The sequence below is a fragment of the Molothrus aeneus genome, chromosome 1, assembly GCF_037042795.1.
Source record: "Molothrus aeneus isolate 106 chromosome 1, BPBGC_Maene_1.0, whole genome shotgun sequence".
NCBI classification, from domain to species: domain Eukaryota; kingdom Metazoa; phylum Chordata; class Aves; order Passeriformes; family Icteridae; genus Molothrus; species Molothrus aeneus.
In genome coordinates this window covers 131,910,634-131,931,321 of record NC_089646.1, presented here as the reverse complement: position 1 = coordinate 131,931,321, position 20,688 = coordinate 131,910,634, and the positions used below count along the sequence as shown (strand labels likewise).

The following is a 20,688-nucleotide window of genomic DNA, read 5'->3' as shown; positions in this document are numbered from 1 at the left end:
TAATTTGTTTGAAACAACTGAAACTTCAGCTAGCAAGAGAAGAGAGACAAATTATAATTTTTCCCTAAAAGTACTCTAGCCTTCAGAGATGCTTGATTAGGGTTTGTTGGCAACCAGGCTCCACACAGCAAAGTGGGTTTGGTACATCAGGAATAAATTCCATGGCACACTGTGAAAGGAGAATACTGTAAAGGGAATGGTAGCTAAAAATTGAATGGGTCAGGTTGGCTATGAAGAGGTCTCAGCAGAAAGACTGTAATGATTATGCTGCTCATTTTTCTAGACCTTTTGATGTGAGCTGCTGCAGGTCACCTGCCACATTGTTGTGGTTTTGATTCAGTAGTGGAATATGCACCAGGTCCCATGAGCATTCTTCATCCTGGCAGCAACGTTTCCCATAAATTTTCATCAGTGAAAAAATCCCACAAAACAACCAACCAAACCAAACCAAAACCCCAGAAGCTAATATGCAATTGAATCCTGCAGCAGACAATGAAATTATGATTTTAATGTGAGCTAACACACTGACCTTTTGATGTGGCAATAAAGCTGAAGTGGGTTAGTCCACAATGGGACATTTCCAAGTGGATTGACACATAATACATCCTCTTTCACCACTGTGTGGATGCCTCCTTAGGGAGGATGAATGTAAAAGAAGATTTTTTAAGCTTCCAGAAATATACTACTGCTGAGCAGTGTTTGTGTTGGGATCTGGCAAGTCCTTTTAGATATCTAGTGGTTTTCTTTTTTTTTTTTCTTTTTTTTTTCCAATTACCACCTGTAGGTATATTCCAGAAAAGGTGTTAAGGCCTTCCTTACAAGTTTACACATCTGAGGTTGTTTTTCTTGGTTATCCTTTTATGGATTTATTTGAAGGACCCTGGAATCTACAAACGATCTAAAATGCACAGATCTAAAGCTATGAGGATCAATCCAATTTCTGTGTGCTCAATACTGTTCTTCTGCCAGGGAGCTTCTGAATCCATTTAGGTGTTCCCAAGAAAAGAAGCAGGATTTCATTAGAACATTTGTACACAGCTCCACTGTGATCTGGGCACAAAAATAACATGGAATATCATGTCCCATATTCCTCCTACCTTGCAGTTAATGTATTGTTATGGTCATCTGCTTGTGCTGTCAGGCTTTGTCCTTCTCAGTCACAGCCATTTTGTGAAAGCTGTTCTGTAAGGCAGTTAAGGGAAAGGCCTGCTCTTCTGTGGATGGACTTCACTGGTTTTAAGAGGAGTTTTAAGGTTATTTATGGCTTCAGCTACATAGCCTAAACAAAACACCATTAAAGCTTCATACCTCCTCAAGAGAAATACTTTAGCAGGAAGTTACACCCTTCCATAAAGGTATTTTTTATGTTGAAGAGCCTGAGACAGCTTGAAACTAAGGTTTAAAAACCTCTTGTTTTCTATTAGAGCATACGATGTTCTGCTTTCCTGCTTGTTTCATTCAGAGACCTTTTCACAGAATCACAGAATGGACAAGGTTGGAAGGGAGCACAGTGGGTCATCTGGCCCAACCTCCCTGCTCAAGCAGGCCATCCCAGAGCACATGGCACAGGGTTGCATTGAGACAGCTCTTGAATATCTCCAGTGAGAGAGATATTTACAACCTCTTTATTTTTAAACAAGGCATGATGCAGTTTAATATGCATTAAGGAGTATTTTTAAGACCCTACAAGATGAACTAATTTTGTGGGGTTTTTTGTTTTTGTTTTTGTTTTTTGTGATTTGGTGGGGAGAGAGCTCATATTACTGTTACTAAGAACCTGTTAGCTAAAACATAGCAGAGTAAACCTTTAGTCATAAGCAAATGAATATCTCTTTCTAAGGCAAATTCCAGCAACAGAGAGCATAGGCAAAGACCAGCTATTGATAAGCAGCTTGTATGACAATCAAATCAGCTTAAGCTATCCGAACTAAGAGTTTTAACTAAAACATAATAACTAAGAATTATTTTAATAATAGAGGAAGAAAACTCAAGTAGAGATCAAGAGTAAGTTACTAGTTCCCTTACAATTTACAGTGTCAAGCCTTGAACAGTATAGCATGATACACGGATTTCCTCTTTGAATTAAGTTTTTGACGGCATGCTTTTAAAGGAGGTGGGGAATCAGTCACCAGCTTTTAAACTCACATTCAGAAGGTAGATGCTGTCACTTCACAGCAGTTAGAAAGCAAACCAATGAACTGTGTCCTTCTGGCTCTTATTAGTAGCCTCTTTCTTTTTGAGATCATGCACCTTTCTTATCAGAAGGAAGCTTGGAAAAAAACATTCTCTTGTCTGAAAGCCCTTTTATGCAGAAGGCACTTTATTTGTATCCATGAGAACTCATATTCATGTCAGAGACCCATAGCCTTTCCTGTACATAGAGATTTAGACTCCTGCTGTGAACACACTAAAGATGAAACACCTTTAAAGAACAATTCTTACACCTAATCTCCTGAGCAGAGCCCACAGTCATACCCCAGTAGGGATAGTGTCTCTCTAGTGAGAAGGAGCACCTGTAGTGGTGGCTCATGTTCAGCTGCTGTCATAGAATCATAGATTATGGTGAGTAGAAATCATCCACATCATCAAGTCCCACTACCCAGGGCACCCCAAGAATCACACCAAGTGCCTGAGAGCATTGTCTAAACAATTCTTGAACTGTGTCAGGCTTGGTGCTCTGACCACTTCCCTGAGGAGTCTATTTCAATGTTCTCTATCCTCTGGGTGAAGAACCAGAATTTTTCTGATATCCAGCCTAAACCTCCTGGCTCAGCTTCATGCTGTTCCCTTGGGTCCTCCACTGGTCATGAGAGTGAAGAGATCAGTCCCACCCCTCTGCCTCCCCTCATGAGGATGTTGAGGTCTCCCCTCAGTCTTCTCTAGGCTGAACAAACCTACCTCAGCTGCTCCTAATAAGGGTTCTCCTACAGACCCTCCACCATCCTCGTGGCCCTCCTTTGGACACTCTCTAATAGTTTAATGTCTTCTTTGTGTTGTGGTGCCCAAAACTGCCCCCAGCACTCAAGGTGAGGCTGCCCCAGTGCAGAGCAGAGCAGGACAATCCCCTCCCTTGCCCTGCTGGTGATGCTGGGCCTGATACCCTCCCCAGACAGGTTGGCCCTCCTGGCTGCCAGGGCACTGCTGACTCACATTCAACTTTCCACTGACCAGGACCCCCAGATCCTTTCTGTGGCACTGCTCTTCAGTCTCTCGTTCCCCAGGCTGTCCTTACATTGTGTTGCCCCACCCCACATGCAGAATCTGGCACTTGTCCTTGTTAAACTACATACTGTTGGTGATTGCCCATCTCTCTAGCTGAGTTCTCTCTTCAGGGCCTCCCTGACCTCAAGAGAGTCAACAGCTCCTCCCAGTTTGCTGTCCTTGATAAACTTACTTAGGATTTCTTGAAGCACTGTGTCCAAGTTGGTAATAAAGTTGTTGAAGAGAACTGGGCTGAGGATGGGGCCCTGCAGAACCCCACGAGTGACAGGTCCCCAGCCTGGTTACACCCCACTCACTGTAACCCTCTGTGCCTGACCCCTGAGCCAGCTGCTCGCCCATCACACAATGTGTTTATCCAGCTGTGTGCTGGACATTTTGTCCAGAAGGATCCTGAGAGAAAGAGTATCAAAAGCTTTGCTGAAGTCCAAAAAGGCTTTCCTAGATCAGTGAAGTGGGTTACCCTGTTACAGAAGGAAGTCAGGTTTGATAAGCAAAACTTTCTCCTCATGAAGCTGTGCTGGCTGTGACCAATGACTGTGTTGACCTCGAGGTGTTTTTCAATACCTCCCAGAATAATCTTTTCCATTATTTTACCAGCACTAAAGTGGGACAGACAGGTCTGTATTTTCCAGGGTTCCCCTTCTTGCCCTTCTTGAAATCAGGCCAATGTTCACCAGCTTTCAGTCAGCTGGGACCTCTCTAGTTCAAAAATCATCAAGAGAGATTTTGTGATGACATCAGCTAGTTCTTTGAGGATTCTTGGATTAATCCCATCAGGCCCTATAGATTTTTAGGGATCCAGCTGGAGGAGTAGATCCTGCACAAATTCAGGGTCAACTGGGATTTGATCATTGTCACAGCCATGGTCCTCCAGCTCAGAGCACTGAGACCCCCTTGGTCCATCATCTGTGTTGAAGACAGAGGCAAAGGATGCATTAAACACCTCTGCCTTGTCCATGTCCCTGTTTGTGAGGTGCCCATCCACATCCTGTAACAGGTGATGTTATTTCTATGCTGCCTTTTGCCATTAATGTATTTGAAAAAACTTCTTACTGTCTCCCACATTTCTGGCCAGCTTCCAATCCAACTGATCTTTAGCTGCGTGAATTTTCTCCCTACAGTGGCAAGCTGCATCTCTTATTCTTCCAGGTCACCTGACCTTGCTTCCACAGGGCATACACCTTCCTTTTTTGCCTTAGACCCAAAAGAAGATCCCTGTTCACCAAACCAGCCTTCTGCTTGACTTCTGACACTGGGGAATTGCTGATCCTGTGCCCTTGGAAGGTGATGTTTAAAAAGTGACCAGCATTGACAGACCCCAGAACTACTGAAACATTTCCCAGGGGACTTTTCTAACTAGGTCCTTGAGCAGCCTAAAGTCTGCTCTCCTTATGTCCAGAGTTGAGATTTTCCTGCACTTTTCCTCCTGTCAACAAGGATTTTAAACTCAAACACTTTGTAGTTGCTGTGGCCAAGATGGCATCAGTCACCACATTGCTCACAAGATCCACTCTGATGACAAACAGCAGATCCAGGAGGGCACCTTCCTGAGTCAGCTCCCCCAGTACCTATTCCGTAAAATTGTTGTCCACATCTTTTAGGCCCAGGTTGTACCAGCTGTGTGATGCTCCCAGTTAATTTCTGTCAGGTTGAATTTCCCCATAAGGACAAGAGCAGTTGATTTGGAAGTGTCCCTTAGTTCTTCAAACAATAATTTGTTGATGTCCTCACCCTGCCTGACGACTCTATAGTAGACTCCCACAATGACATCCACATTGTTTGTTTGCCCCTTGATTCTTATCCAGAGTCTGTCAACTGTGCCATTGCCAACTATGAGCTCCACACATTCCAGCCCTTCCATTACATACAGTGCTAACCTCTATCTCTTCTGCCATGTCCAACCCTCTCAAAGAGCCTGCAACCATCCAAACATGTCAACCTGCAGCCTCAGGTCCTTTTCTGACAAGCCACTTTCCAGCCACTCTTCCCCAAGCCTGCAGCACTGCACGGGGTGTTGTGATCCAAGTGAAGGATCCAGCACTTCTTGGCCTTACTGTACCTCAGACCACTGGCTCTGGCCCATCAATCATTCCTTGGTCTCACACCATAGATAGAAGAGCTAGAATTGAAATCCATAGGATTAGGAGTAGACAAGGGGATACTTCTGCCCATGTCAGTCCTCCCTTTCATGGTCAAGATCTCATCTCCTTTGTTTACCTTGCAAAAATTGACAGCTCTTGGATGATAACCACATATCTCAAAAGCCTGAGGCCTCTCTTCTTTTTTCCACCTCTCTCTGCTGCTGATTCTCTGTACAGCCTCATTTCAGGGAATCTACAATTCTTTTAGCACTCTGATAGATTTATTTTTGTGCATAATGGTATTTTTTTATTATATTGCCTAAATCACCTTGCTTGGACACAACAATTTGAAATTTATAGAGGAAAAAGTATAGACCTATGGCACAGCCCATGTCTGCAAGCTGAGATCTGAAGCCTGCTCCTGGACACTAGCCTAGTTTTGTTACTCTTAACTATTTGTTGGGGGGGGGGGGGTGTGTTATTGTTTTTGTTATTATTCCTTTTCCCTAGCTTACTCATGAAATTGCAATAGTTAATTTGCCTTATTAAGGTGTTTGAGTGTTAAGCTATCAGTCTGCCCACAGAACTTTTGAACAAGACTCTTCTGAAGTATTAGTTATACAGCAGTAACTTCAGAACAGTATTTTCATCAAAAAAAAGCTGGCTGCAAAAGGTATCCTGTTAAGTCTCAGTTCAGTCTCATTTACTCTAAGACTGATATATCATGACCACACTGTGGGAACAACAGTGCCACAGCAGCATCAGCATGTTCTTTTGATGAGTCATTCCTACATGTTCCAAAAGCCCAAATCTTCCTTGCAAATATCACTCGATAACAGTCACAATATTTTGTGGCTATAAACATGCACCAGAAGTGAATGAAACAAAGAAAGCAGATACCAAATTACTTGATGAGGAGCCAGAGTAGTAATTATTGTTCTCTCTGACATTTAACACTGATGAAGGCACTGTATCAGAGACATACAAGGATTTATATAGACAGAAAACTAGAGTGTAAATTGAGAACTTAAGCCAATAGTTACACTAATGCAACCCTTCATACAAACATTTTTGCTTCAGCACAGAGAAGTTACAAAAGACACTAGTTCCTGGTGTTTTGGAGACTGTCCAAGCTAAATTTTAAAAGTTGCATCAGGTCTGAAATAAGCACCCCCAAAAGGAACACTATCAGCTTAACTATGTTAGGCTATCTGCATAGATACAATAATACAAGCATAATTGATCAAACCTTCTCCTGAAGAATACTGTACAGCTCTCAGCATAGACTTACTGCTTTGATAAATGTACAGGACAAAATCTACATTTCAAAGGGAAAGATTTTACTGCACCCCCAAAAGGAACACTATCAGCTTAACTATGTTAGGCTATCTGCATAGATACAGTAATACAAGCATAATTGATCAAACCTTCTCCTGAAGAATACTGTACAGCTTGCAGCATAGACTTGCTGCTTTGATAAATGTACAGGACAAAATCTACATTTCAAAGGGAAAGATTTTACTCAGTTATTGCTCTGAGAAGATCGATGCCTTGTTGCACAAATACCTTTTCACTGCTGTCAGTTAAAGAGATCATTTTGTCACCCTCCTTGTTTGGTGGGTGAGAATTAAATCAGGAACTACTTCTAACAACTCAGCCCATACAAATCCATGGAAGCCTGTATCCAGTGTGCTGAGAGAGCTGGCTGATGTAATTTCAAGGCCAATCTCCATGATCCTTGGAAAGCCAGAGAGATCAAGGATCCCCAATGACTGGAGGCAAAAATCCCCACTCATTCATATAGTTTCAGAAAAAGCCATAGCAGCAACATGGAGATCACTGAGCCCATTTCTTACATTCAAGGATTTCCGGCATTTCAGCTTGCACACACTGCCTTTTGTCCTTTCTAGGCGCCACCAGAGAAGAGTCCGGCTCTGTTGCCTTTATTGCCCCCTTCAGCTGTTTATATACCTTGACAAGATCCCCTCTGACTTTTCTTCCCCAGCCTAAACAATCCCAGCTCTCATCCTCTCCTGGTTATTTCAGTCTTCAATCCTGTTATGCCCTGGCCTCCTGCTGGATACCATCTAGTACATCCATGCCCTCTCCTCGAGGGAGCCCAGCACTGCACATGCCATTCAGATGTTGCACCTCCAGCCTGGGCCAGGGAGACACACCACCTCCTCCTCCTTGCTGTCAACACCCTGCCTGCTGCAGCCCAGCAAGCTCTGAGTTTCTGAGCCAGCTCCTTCACCACTTACAGGTGCATCCCATAAAACTGTGTACAGTGCATTTCTTTAAGCATTTTTTACCTTGAGACTTCTCATCCAAGGGTTGATCTTCATTGCTTTCACATTTCCCACATGTGCCAGGGGCCTGCAGTCCCAAAGGTGGTCTCCCCAGTAGACACCAAGGCAAAGACATGAAGTACCTCAGCCTTCTCCATGTCCTTTGTCACATGGATTCTGGTCCCCCGCCACATCCCTTGCCAAGTTCAGCTGCAGGTGGCTTTACTTTGCCTTCCCTAACCCTATCTGCACAGGGTCTCTGCCCCCTCACAGGATACCTGTACCAGCAGCTTTCCATACAGATTTTTTCATGGTGGTGCATGGCAGGGAAATGATAGGCAGTGGGGTATGAGCTGAAACAAGAGAGGTTCAGCTAAGATACAGAAAAAAAAAACCCCCACGATGCACATTTCATGTGGGTTTTATCTCTGTCCTGTTCACCTACAGAGTTCCTGCATGTTGGTCAGGAAAGGCAGCAGTCAGCAGAGATCTGCAGCACTGCTCAGATGCACATTGTCACTGGATCAGCAATGCAAGCCAAGGCCCAGAGCAACTGCTGTACTAGAGCAAGCAGTGAGAGACACAGTACTTGGACCTGCCACCTGCACAGGATGCTCAGACATTTGGATTTTCACTAACCTATAACATTAAAGAACAGACTGACAACTTTTAATAGGCCATTTTTTATTGAGAGTTAAGATCATGTTTCCCCACAGTGCGCAGAACGCACCATGAAAACAAAATACAGAAGATCACTTTAGTAAATACACACTGGTTAAGCAATGCTACCTTTTTTGGCAAAGTGCTGTATTTTGTCTGTTTTCAGCTTGTGTTAAACTATTAAAAAAAGAGCCACAGATTCTTCCATATCAAAAGGACTGCTACAAATAGAGAAGTGGCTCTGGAGAGAAGCTGCCATATATGCATAGACTGATGTACAGTATTAATCCCAACTGAAATGTCCCTTTTGAATCTTCAAGTTTGCTGTGTAGAAGGCACAGTTTAAAATGCAAATCTGTCCATTAACCAATACATATGAAAATACAATTTCAGCAAGATTCATGAATATCAATCAGTATGAGACAGTGCAAGGCCTCCACTTTTACAAGAAAAAACACACACTTTAATACAATTCAAAAAACCATATAAAAAGCCACACAGCTCACTATTAAAACAGTAAACCAAAACAAATCTAATTGCCCAATAGCTCCAGGCACAAAACAGGGCTAGACCAACATAAATATGTAAAACAAATTAACAAAAAGCCATTGATGTAGTACTATCTCACACAATAATATGGTTTCCAATATTACAAATTGAGAAGCACAGCTTTGTGCAACAAAATAGTTTATATCCTGAAAGATATAGGTTTTCATCACCAGAAAGTCATCTAGTAATGCAGTATAAAAAGATCAGTATCTCCCAATTCTAGGAGCAGTCTAAAGTTGCATTTACTTGCCTACTGAGAAGAACAGACCAAGGCTCTCATTTTAATGCCTGGGAGCCTTATACTCTCAGCTCCATCTCCCCATTAGGAGTTAAGGGATTACTTACTCCTTCCAACACAGGGAGGTGGAGACTCCATCTTCCTTCATTGCACTTTAAGAAAATTAAAGCTGAAGGAAAGTAGTTACTTTTATATAAAGAAAAGTAATACAGGAAAGCAAAGAATTTTCCTGAGCTAGAAAGTTGGCAGCAAGGATAAGGAAGTTTAAGCTAGACAAAAAGTTGGAGTGATAAAGGTAGGTAGATAATCTGAGGCAAGTAAGAGAGACTGGTGAAACTACAGCTATTTGCAGATAAACCAAAGTATTTGGACCACATGAGAATTGTTGTATGGACATGGGCACACACTGCTAAAATAGCAGTAACAAAATATCTCTTTTGGAAAATCATGGTGTGACCAATTTTGCTTTCTTTTAGTGTCCATGTGAATTCAATTTGTCAAAAAAAAAAAAAATCACCAAACAACAAAACCCCAAAAACTAGTGTATCCAGGAAAGCACCTCTTGCTTTTGTACATTTAATTATTTTCAATATCCCTTTGTGACAATCCTAATTGCAGTGAAGCAGCACATCTGCAGTGAAACATAGGTTATGAATGCTGTTCCCTGTATGCTAAGTAGGTTCCACAACAATTTCAGCTGCAGAACACACAACAGTACCCACTACATCAAGGTCAATTTGAATTGCTGGGGTTTTGCTTCAGTGAAATTGAAGCATCTGGCTGAATTTAAATACTTCATAAGTCTGGAACAATTCACATTATCGACCTTGTCTTATTGCAAGGACTCCTCACATGACTCCTTGTACCAACTTCTGTGTAAGGATTACTGGAAGACACAGCTGAGTGTAATGTTAACACTGTAATGCCCTAGGCACTAAACACAAGGGAAAACAGCAAGTCACATTAAGCACTGGCAGAAAGGAAGATAAACTTACTTTTGGTTTCCCCCCTTCTCTCACTTAAGATTTCTGCTTCCTTACTTCCATTCCCATTTAATCCACTTCCCAGACTGATCTGGATCTATCAGGGTCCAGCATACCACTGGCTGCTGTGTAACACAGCTTTTGGTAACAGGTGAACTTTACCTGTAGTTGTAGTTGGCACTGCCTGCCAACTTCCAAAAACATCTTGCTCAGTGCTCTTAAGAAAGCTACTTGATTGTTTTGAATGGCTTTTCTTTCCTGTTGGCCCATGGAATTGCTATTAAATCCTTCTGCCTCCAGTGGGCTAGGAGAACAACCACAGCTGATTGATCAATTTTTATACACTGTTATCACTGTGTTTAGCTCAGCATCCAATTCGTCCTACCTCACATTGCCCTTCATTTCCAGTCCCCATTAACTTGGATTTCATTTTCATAGAGAATGAGAGAGAAAATTAGGAGAACTTCGAATAAAAGCTTCCTTCTAGCTACTTCTGAGCTACTCTCAATCTCTACTTCTGAGCTACTCTCAATCTGTGAATATGAGACAATCTAATAGCAATTTGTAGCTCAGAAGTAGCTGTCTATCAGCCTGACTTCTTTGAAGAGCAGTCAGCTACTGATAGATGGTGGACTGACCATTCTTTTAACCTTTCTCCTTTAACTAGACTAGAGATTAAATGAGATAGGGTAGGGGAAATACATGCTTCAAAGACAGAAATAGTTACAGAAACTCAAACTTTATCTGGTAAAGCTGCCAGTTCAGTTCTGTGTTGTGCATCTGCAGGTTACCCAAGGGCTCACTTTTCTTCCCACTCCACTGTGAGGTACTACATCTGTAACACTGGTGCCATATTGTACTGCAACAATGTTGGTGGGACATTTAACCCTCTTTCAATATCCATATCAAGTACCCAGCACACCTACACAGCCCCCACTAACACAAGTAAGTTCTAGGAATTTAGATGAGATGTCCTTCTTGAAACAGCTCAGCACAGCTATGTAATATCCACTGGCAGCTATAGAATTTCCTTGTCAGAAAGTAATCATATATGCTGAATACAGACAGATACACAAACTGTCAAGTACTGGTCATTAAAGCACATGACTAATTTTCTAACTTCGTTTTGATTAATGCAAAATGTAACTCATTTCCATCTCAGTTAAATTTCTTTAAAATACCAACTAAGAACCCATCTATACATCAAAGTTTATAAAACAGCACACAAACTATCATACTGATAGGCTTCCAAGACACTGATATTTAACATCAACATTTAGAACTTGATGCAAGATGATTGGAGACTTATGAGTCTTTTGAAAATAATGCAACACTAGTTACGATTGTGTTTGAGGGAATGACAATCAGCTTCAGATTGACCACACTTACCTACACATGAAAACAAAAGCAACCTAAGAAACAATTAGGCCATAGATTAAAACCACAAGAGCCATCAGTAATTGAACTGACGCTGGCAAGGCTGGTGAACAAACAGTCCGTTGTGCTTGATTTGCCGAGAGTGGCAATCCCTGGCGAGGTTTTGGCGACGGAGACTGTTCCTGTTGAGACAGTGTCTTTCATTATGTTCTTTTATCCAGTGGGTAGGACGAAAGCTCTTGTTTTTTTCCAGAAAAGTTGAACTAGTAGCAAGAGCCGTGACGTAGCAGTGAACACGCTGTCCCATTTCATTTTGGGCCTCCTGTCTAGAAATGTAACAAGCAGGTATCAGTCACCACTGAGGTGCATTGAAAGGACAAGCAAAACAAAGGGGAGAACGGGGACATCAGCATCCAGCACTTCAAAAGGGAACCCTTATTCTACTAGACAGAGATTTGGGCTGAGGTAAGGTCAAGCCACTTACCACACTGGTAAGTAACACGTAGTGCTGCTAAATCACTTTCTGTGTGAGGGCCCCACAACAGCCTTAAGACTTTTGGCTCTTACTCTAATGTGCTCTTTCTTCCCCACACCACCTCCCTAAGCCCAAGATGCAACACAGATCAGAAATGTAAGGCAATGTGTGTCACACTACTCCAGCTTTAGAAGACTTGAGAGTTTTCCACTAGGCAAAGTTTGGTTTAAAATCATCTTGAACACTGGTGGTTCAGCCTGAAAACAGAAGCTAACACTAACAAAAGTGCATTTCAATTGCCAGCCACACAAGTAAATCCAAACAAACAATGCTCATGCAGAGGAATGGAAAGGTAGACCAGTTGTGACACACATGAAAAATAACTCAGAAGGATTTTTCCTCAACCAGCCCCCTAAATGTCATGAGCAGTGAGTCAGCAGTTTTGGCAAACCCTTGCTTCATCATGCACTAGTGAAAAACAAACCAGCAGCCTATGCAAGCAGCGACTGACATATTGAAAAAGGACTTCCCTACTTGACAGAACAATCACTGGCATTTCCTGAAACTTCCAAAGTAAAGTTAAAAATAGCCTAGCCATTTTAAAAGCAAAGCAAAACCCTAATCTGAGTGCTACAGCTGGTATGAGACCAGTGGCAGCAGAGTTTCTTGCCTTCTCTCTCCCCACTCAGGGCCCAACAACCAGCTGTCAACTGGTCAGTCGTGCCCAGGAAAGATGGCTGCAAGACCAGGAACTTGCCCAGGCATGAGCAAGAAGTCTCTTGGGAAGTCTGTCTTTCAACATTAGCATGACTTTGTCATACAAAGTCTCTTCTGGAAGAGCTTAACTTGCAATTATTGTAGGATGTCTCTGTAGACGTAAGTCAGGTCTGCCATGCCCATGGTACCCTTTGTAGCCTTACTCTGGGAGGCTGCAGGTGCCTGACATGAAGTAAACTCTTCTGCCTCCTCCCACTGCACACTGGAGGGAAATACTCCTTGTCATCAAGGGAATACTCCCTCCCTTCTACTTTTTTCTTATTTCGAATATCCCAATCTTGCTTTTGGATCCTTGGGTAGTTTGATATGAACGACTGAAGAGTAGAGACTGCAGAACAGTCATATGTGACATGCTGGTCTTCCCCTGTTTTTCACTGCATATTATCCTATACCTAGCACTTGAAATACCAAACAAAAAAGTGAGTAACAAGCACAGATCAATTCACAGTGCCTTGTAAATACATTCTTTGCAAATTACACCAGTTTAATTTACATGAGGGTACCTGCAAATATGGGACTAATATTTTCCTTGTGGAGTGATCCCTTAGTGCATCCAACAGTGCTGGAGGTGGAACTGCAAGTGAAGCCTTTCTAGGGAAAGCTATTACAGAGGCAGGAAGCCACACCACTTATTGCAACCTGTATTTCCTAAGCATACCCTTAACTAGCAAAGGGCAGCAACTGTTAATACAAACTGCTGTGGTTTTGTTATGGAAAAATATGACTAATCTGACAAATAGGGAAGTTTATACAACATCCTTTGGCTTTGAAAGGAATTTAAAATGAAAAAAGAGATTTCCTCCACAAAAGGAGTAAAACTGGTTTAAACTTGCTGGCTGAAAATACTTTAGCTTTTTTCTCCCCCTCTTATCAAATACTCTTCCAGCAATGGTTTGCAAACCAACACTCTATTTGTCATCAAAGTGACACTGGGATAGCAGAGGTGGTTTGAATTAGCTAAACAGCCACATACTCTTCCAAAATGCAGCCTTTTGGTACCTTAGGTGCATTTGGTAGGCTGGCACTAGCGAGCTCCGTGCACTGAGAGAACAGGGTTGCTGAGACTCCATCACATTGTCAAAATGCAGTTTTAGAGGGGCTGTGTCTTAAGCCAGACCATCACTACATACATTTGCTGCTGTGCTTCCAGTGTCTATTTTGCCAGAAAGCAGAAGTGTCCTGCTCATCGTGCTACACAACCACAGCTCACAAGAAACATTAAAGGCTTCAGACACCCAACCCAATCATTTCAGTAATTTTTCTGCACTTAGCATTTTGGCTTGTTAAAGCAGATGTAGTTAGGCTTGATCAAGTAATCATTTGGCACAAAGGTTAGTCCTAAAACCAGTATTGCTTTGGCAGACAAGGCTCTAGAGGAAGCAGTGTTGCTAGCAGCCTGATCAAACAAAAAGCACTGTTCCAAAACAGTAGTACTTACTGTGCCAGTGTGCCTTAAGCAGCTTTTCTTGGCCCTACAATATTAAATGGCCAACCATTAAACCACTAGAGACTTCATAACAGCTTTTGAAACTTACTCTAGTATCAGTGTAACCAATGTTCCCAAATTCTGCAGTCTACCTCAGCTTTAGACTTAAGTCTCACCCCAGTTATCACACAAAATATCCTGTACAAGAGCTTGGATCCTCTGACAAAGCAACAGCACAGAGTTCAGTGTGAAGAAACTTAATTACACACCAGCTGAAGAGCACACCTCTAGCTTCCCCAGGCACTGAAGCAGCTTAACTGTGCTGTGTAACACAAGACAGGATCCTTCTCTGGGTGAATTTACATCAGGATCCCCATGTCAAGTGACTAAAAAGTCAGTATCCAACTTTTGAGTGTTACTATTCACTGCAAATTGTATTTTAGATAAAGTGCTAGGGCATGTCCTGCAGCCTACAGCACCCTTGCAGATTCCTTCAGACTCTCATTTTAAAGGTGCTGTCTGCTCATAGTTTCCCCCAATTTAACTTAAACTAGACCCTTATGCTTAACATCCTAAACTGTCCTCCCCAAATAATTATACAAATCCCACACCAAGTTCAATAGTATCAGCACTATATTTCAACATTATACAGCAGTATGTCATTTCAAAGTCACCTGGTTTCTTTGAGCTAAAAACTTAAATATGGCAAGGGGTTGATTGGACAAGTCAATAGGCATCTACCTACAGCAACTCAAGTGCTATACTAATTTCTTCCTGTATATCAAAGCTCAGTATACTGTGATTTTTTTCTTTAGTACTATTGTTTCTAAACTTAAGAACTAGATGGTAGGAAAAGTCAGTCTTTGTTACTAACTGGGATTCACAAAACACCCAATTATTTCAAACCCAATGAACACACGGGGTCATAATGGCAAAGGAATCCTCTATTTGCATACAGCCATGTTCACTGTACTGGTACAGGGGCATACACCAACACCAAAGAATGGCAGGGCATGGCAAACATACCTCTACAATAAACCCACATGGATAGATTTTCAGGACCCAAAAGCACTTACTTTGCTAAAAGTAGAAGGTTGCAGCACAGATTTTCACATTGAGGAGACTAAGTTTTGTGGAATCTTTCAGCTTACTTTTGCTCCACAAACCACTTGTGGGCAAATTTAATCCTGTCCTTATCACTAGGTTGAGGAATGAAAAAAAAACCCACAGAAGCCTCCTACCCAAACCCAAAGCCACTTCCCTGTCAGGATCATTAAAGGTCTGTATTTCATCTCACAAGGTGACTGAAAGAATACTGACTAGCAGTTATGAAAAACACACATAGCTGTGAAGGGGGCAAAGTGCTTTCATATCTACATTACTGGCTATACAATTAACTGCCACCAGTTTACACAGGACTGGAACATACTCTGCAAGGGAGTAACAAGACTCCATGAATATTCACTGCAGTGCCAAAATGCATACCCAACTGTTTGCCAACACTGTCATCTTGTATAACATTTTTCTGAGCAGGCAGGCAGCTGACCACTCTACACACCTTGTGTGGTATTCATGCTTTATTCACCTCCCCTGAAATAAGCTGGAAAATTCAGTATTAAGTGTCTAAGCTGATCAAGGAGAAACCAGATCTTTTGAGCACCAGAGCTCCTTGACAAGAGAATTCAGACATACCTGGGGCTACCTGGGCTGTGAAACTCCTCATCCCCACATGCAGCCTCATTAAGGCTGTGACAGGTGTTGTGGACAGCATACACAGACATGCTGGGATGCTCTATCAGGAGGTTCTCCATGGGACTGGTCTCCACTTTGATAGTGGTTAATCCACCTGCAGTAAAACATGGGGGAGGGGTAATAAACCAGCTCTCCTCCATAGGACATGACTCAAACTGGATGAAGCAGGACTCGCTGGCCTCCGGCAAGTGTTCCAGGGGAGATGATAAACAAGAGAAGACGGGCGAGCTGTCCGTGGCCGATGCTTCAACGAGGTCTGCTTCCTCCATGGAGCAATTAGTGCAAGTGTCTGCTGCAGGGGACCAGTCATCAGTGGAGAGGAACCACGGATGTTGGTGACAGCAGAAGGTCGAAAACAACACAGTTGCACACAGCCAGAAACGGGATATGAAATAATAATAATAAAAAAAAACAAAGAAAAAGAAAAAAAAGAGCCCTGTTAGCACATACACAAATTTTTACTTTTTAAAAGCAGGGGAGAGGAAAAGGGAGCTCCCAGACAAGCCATGTTAGACACGTGAAACAACATTATCAGTAAGCTATATAATTGCGAAATAAGTCAAATAGATTTTATTTGTACAAGCGGTTCTGCTGAAGCCTGTGTCAGGCTTATAAACCTGACATCATTCTTCTCACCAATTTACACAACATGTAACATTTGTTTGGAAGACACCCTACACTCTAATCCCACACTGGTTTTGCTGATATAAAGTTTCCCCAATATGCTGGTTTGTTCACACGGAAGTAAGACAAGCAAGAGCCAGAGCAAGACAAAGGCAGAATTTATGTCTGACAGACATCTTACCTATAAAGTCAACCAGAATCCACTCGTCATCTTCCTTCTCACTGAACTCTGGCTCTTGGCTGGACAAGCTATCAATCTCTCCCACGAGCATGTTATTTAATCTCTGGAACATTATTAAGGCAGGAACAAGACTTTGGCTGGTAGGTCTTTATATCCAAGGTTCAAGGCACAGCTCACACTACTAGCAGAGTGGTATAGACTTGAGATTAAAGTGCATAGATGCTTTATCAGCTTAGGTACAGGACATGCAAAAGCATGACTTGTAAACAGTTTATGTGAAACCTGTAAAAAATGATGACAAGCATCTTAATGACAAAACCACAGGTAACATCCCTAGGGAAACAAATCAGAAGTTAGTGCAGTCTGAGGTACCAATGAACATTTTTCCCTGAAGAGAGGCAGCTTCAGTGGCATCTACCATCCCCTCCCAGCTAGATATAAACAAAAAGCACAATCCTAGGGTCTCTCCTGGGAGCTGATTGCCTTTGTCTCAGACCTCCTTCCCAAAAAAAGTTCTGTTTAGTTGTCAGTCCCCCCCTTCTCCTAAGGGAGGAGGTGTATAGGACTCTTGTGTCTACACTCGCCCATCTCCCTCCATGTCAGAGAGACACCAAGGGCAAGGGCAGGTTTTCTGCTCCATACACTCACCTCCTCTGCTGACACAGAGGAGCCCCTGTGAGGGCTCCCAGGGAAGCCCAAAGCAGTGTTTCTTCTCTGTTCCACCCAGACTGCAAGTTAACACACTAGCAAGGCACATCCTGTCTTCAAGTTCAAAGTACACCACAGAGTTACCAGCGAGATCATGTTCACAGCAACCGCCCAACTAGTCATGTATCCTAAGTCTAAGGAACATGGAAAAGTATTGGATGTGTTTAACTAAACCCAGTGCTTATTGCTCAATTCACTCCCCTAAATCTACATGTCATTGGTCACTGCAAGCCTGACCTCTGCATTTGGCAGTTAAGATGAAAAATCCCATTAGTACCAAGAAACTGAATGTTTAAACACCCCAGAACTGCCTTTGATATTTATATATGAGCCAATAAATAAAAGTCATTAAAGCAGGTAAAAAAAGCAAAAACTATGGGGAAAATATTCACCAACTTAACAACAAGTTATTTTTGCCCATAGCAATATTTGAATCATTACAGCAGGTCAGAACTATTACAGATTAAATACCTGTTTGATAATTAAATAGGAAAGTATATTCCCATGTAAGACAGTATGAGTACCTGCATTCAGAAAGGGAGCAAGACACATGACAGTAGACAAACCCAGATACTAAAAGATACCACTCATGAAGAATATTATTTATATATAGATCAGTATACCTTGCTTTACCCTAGAACTCTCAGGCCACACCAAAGAGTCATTTGGCCTCCTGTGTCACCTTATCCCAGGACACCAGACCCCATCACCCACTTGTTCAAGGTAAGGACAAGCACTTGCTCCATGCAGCACTGCTCCTGTACACATTTATGCAGCTTCCCCCTTGTTCAGACAGCACAGAAGGAGAGGAGCAGAATTTAAAGTAGTCTTCAGAAGCAATATGAAAAGGTACAGTGAAACTCAAGGAAGTTATGCTCAAGAGAAACGACTGACTGCAGGAAAACACGAGACTAGAAACAACAGGCTCAGCTGCAATAGTGATACAGGTCTATTTTTAAGAAAATGAAACATCAGGTCTCTCCTAGAGAGAGCTACAAAAATTATCAGAAGTCTAAAGAAAATCAACAAAATTTTAAAAATTGTAAAGCTTAATAGAGGGAAAGAAGAAAGAATTACGTAAAGAAAGAGGCAAACATTTATCGCCTTCTTTTATACCCAGAGCAAGCAGAAGTGGCTTTAACTGCAGAAAAGCTCAACTTTCAGTGGTTATTAGCAGGAAACACTTTTAACCATTAAGGTCTCTAAGCCCTGGATGGGTTACCTAAGGAAATGCCAAATGCCTACAGTGTTCCCAAGCACCTTCTTGGGAAGGTTTCAGTGCTTCAGTTACAGGCAGAGCTTACTATGGATAAGGAAATGAATTCTAAGTGGAAGCTTGAAGCCTGTAGTTTTCCAGTCACCTTCCACATCCTTCCCTAACTCTCTCCTGGCTCCAGGCCTATGAAAAAATGAGTTTGTTTTTTCTTTAGGCTAACTAGTAAGCCATTGTGTGGCTGCTGATCACCACTGGCTTTCCCTGTACTCCCACACGCGTGTGTTGCCTCTTTCCTAGATCAAGCCTGGAGGTACCTTCAGGCAGAGGCTGCCTTTTTGTTCTGTGCAGAGTGGAGTAAGATGAGAGCTCACACGCCTCTAGTAAGGCTCCCAAGGCATCACAGCAACATAAAATAATTACCCTCTAACAAGTAAGAGAGAGATCCCTGCTCCTGAGAATGTGAGCTAAACAAACCTCAGCTTTTGACCCACAAATGACTTTCTGTGGATCAAAAGCAGTTTGTCCCATTTTTCCCTTCCCCCAGCCCAAGGAGGATCCAAAAAAACATCTGAATCATTTTGTCCTGGTTTCATCTCCAGCTGGGCTTAAAACCACGGCACATTTAGAAAGTGGTTGATGCTTTGACATCCTTTTGGACAAGCGCCTTTAAAAAGGCCACACTCGTGTGCTATTGTGCAAGTCAGGGAGGACAAGAGAAGTTAGGCTGTTATCAAGGGCCATCGTCCGGGAAGGAAAACAGGACAGAGACCGAGAGAGGTTTTCGGGTTCTTAGTCAGGAACTGTTTGCGGCAGGAAAACACAAGCCTGGGAACAACTGACTCAGCGACAGTAATGATTGAGAGGCTGGTACAGATAACACACCGAATGAGTGTCAACAATACAGTATCGCTGCAATACAAAAAGTATTTTTTCCTTTTTTATGTTTTTTTTGTTGTTGTTTCTAACCTAGCAAAGGAGATGAGGTATGTGCCAAGCAAAAAGAAAACACAACCAAAGAAGCCACCCCCCAGTCGGTCCTAGAGCAGCTCCGAGCCAGAGCCGAGCCGCCGATGCCCCGCGCCCCCAGCCCGCAGCTCCGCGGCCGCCGCCAGGAGGCTCCACACGGCCGCGGCCAGCGGCGCGGGCTCACCCGGCACAGCCGCGGCGGCTGCGCACCTTCCCGGCCCCGCTCCGAGGCTGCCCGGGGGGCGGGCGGACGAGACCGCCGGCTGCTCCACAGCCGGGAAATCGCCAAAAGCCCCCGGCGCCGGCGCCGTCCCAGCGGAGAGAAGCCGGGATGGGCGCACGGGAAAACGGGGGCTCCGCCGCTGCTGCTCTTCACCGCTCACACAGCGGGAGCCCATTCCACCCGGGACACCGGCAGCGCGTCCGGTGCCCGCAGCCCCCCGCGCACCGAACTCACCCGCACCGCGCTGCCCCAGCCCCGCCGCCTCCGCGGAGCCCTTTGTTGTCAGGGCCCGGCGCAGCTGACGGACCGGCCGCCGGCCACGCCCCCCCGCCCCTCCGCCAATGGGCGCCGCCGCCGCCTGTCGCTAACGCACGTGACGGGCGGGCGGGGAGCGCAGGGGGCGGGGTTCGGCGGCTCCGCCCCGCCCCTCGCCCCGCCCCCGTGGCTTGGGGCGGATCGGGCGGGCGGGAGTAGGGTCATGGCGGCGTTAGCGGACCCTGCCCTGACAGGGAGAGCTCCGCCAGACCGGGCTGCCCACAGCCCCGTACAACCTGGCCTTGAGCGCTCCCAGGGATGGGGCAGCCACAGCTCCTCTAGGAAACCTCTTCCAGTGCCTCACCACCCTCACCGTGGAAAACTTCATGGTCTCCCTGGAGCCTTCTCATGGCTAAACAATCCCAACTCTCTCAGGGATTGTCTCTTCTTCATAGGAGAGGTGATCCATCCCTCCAGTCATCTTGGTGTCACTGCCCTGAACTTGCTCCAACAGGTCACAGAATCATAGAACAGGTGAGGTTGGAAGGGAGCACAGTGGGTCATCTGCTCCAGCCTCCCTGCTCAAGCAGGGCCATCCCAGAGCACATGGCACAGGATTGTGTCCAGATGGTTCTTGAATATCTCCAGGAGGGAGACTCCACCACCTCTCTGGGCAACCTGTTCCCA

General features: G+C 43.8%; 1 protein-coding gene across 4 annotated transcripts; it reads right to left on the bottom strand.

Moving 5' to 3' along the window:
• Positions 1 to 8,258: 8,258 nt before the first annotated feature.
• Positions 8,259 to 20,044, bottom strand: TP53INP1 (tumor protein p53 inducible nuclear protein 1). Of its 4 annotated transcripts, XM_066565290.1 has the most exons (5): positions 19,981 to 20,044; positions 16,634 to 16,915; positions 15,769 to 16,117; positions 14,089 to 14,122; positions 11,602 to 11,724 (listed from the first exon to the last, which is right to left on the bottom strand). In XM_066565290.1, exons 2-5 carry the CDS (start codon positions 16,743 to 16,745, stop codon positions 11,707 to 11,709), a joined length of 513 nt encoding a protein of 170 aa, XP_066421387.1. In that variant the 5' UTR covers positions 16,746 to 16,915; positions 19,981 to 20,044; the 3' UTR covers positions 11,602 to 11,706. The 4 variants fall into 4 exon arrangements, with proteins under 4 accessions (XP_066421362.1, XP_066421378.1, XP_066421371.1 ...); XM_066565265.1 differs by lacking the exon at positions 14,089 to 14,122 and having other exon boundaries at positions 8,259 to 11,724; positions 15,769 to 16,120; XM_066565281.1 differs by lacking the exon at positions 14,089 to 14,122 and having other exon boundaries at positions 8,259 to 11,724.
• Between the last annotated feature and the right edge of the window lie 644 nt (positions 20,045 to 20,688).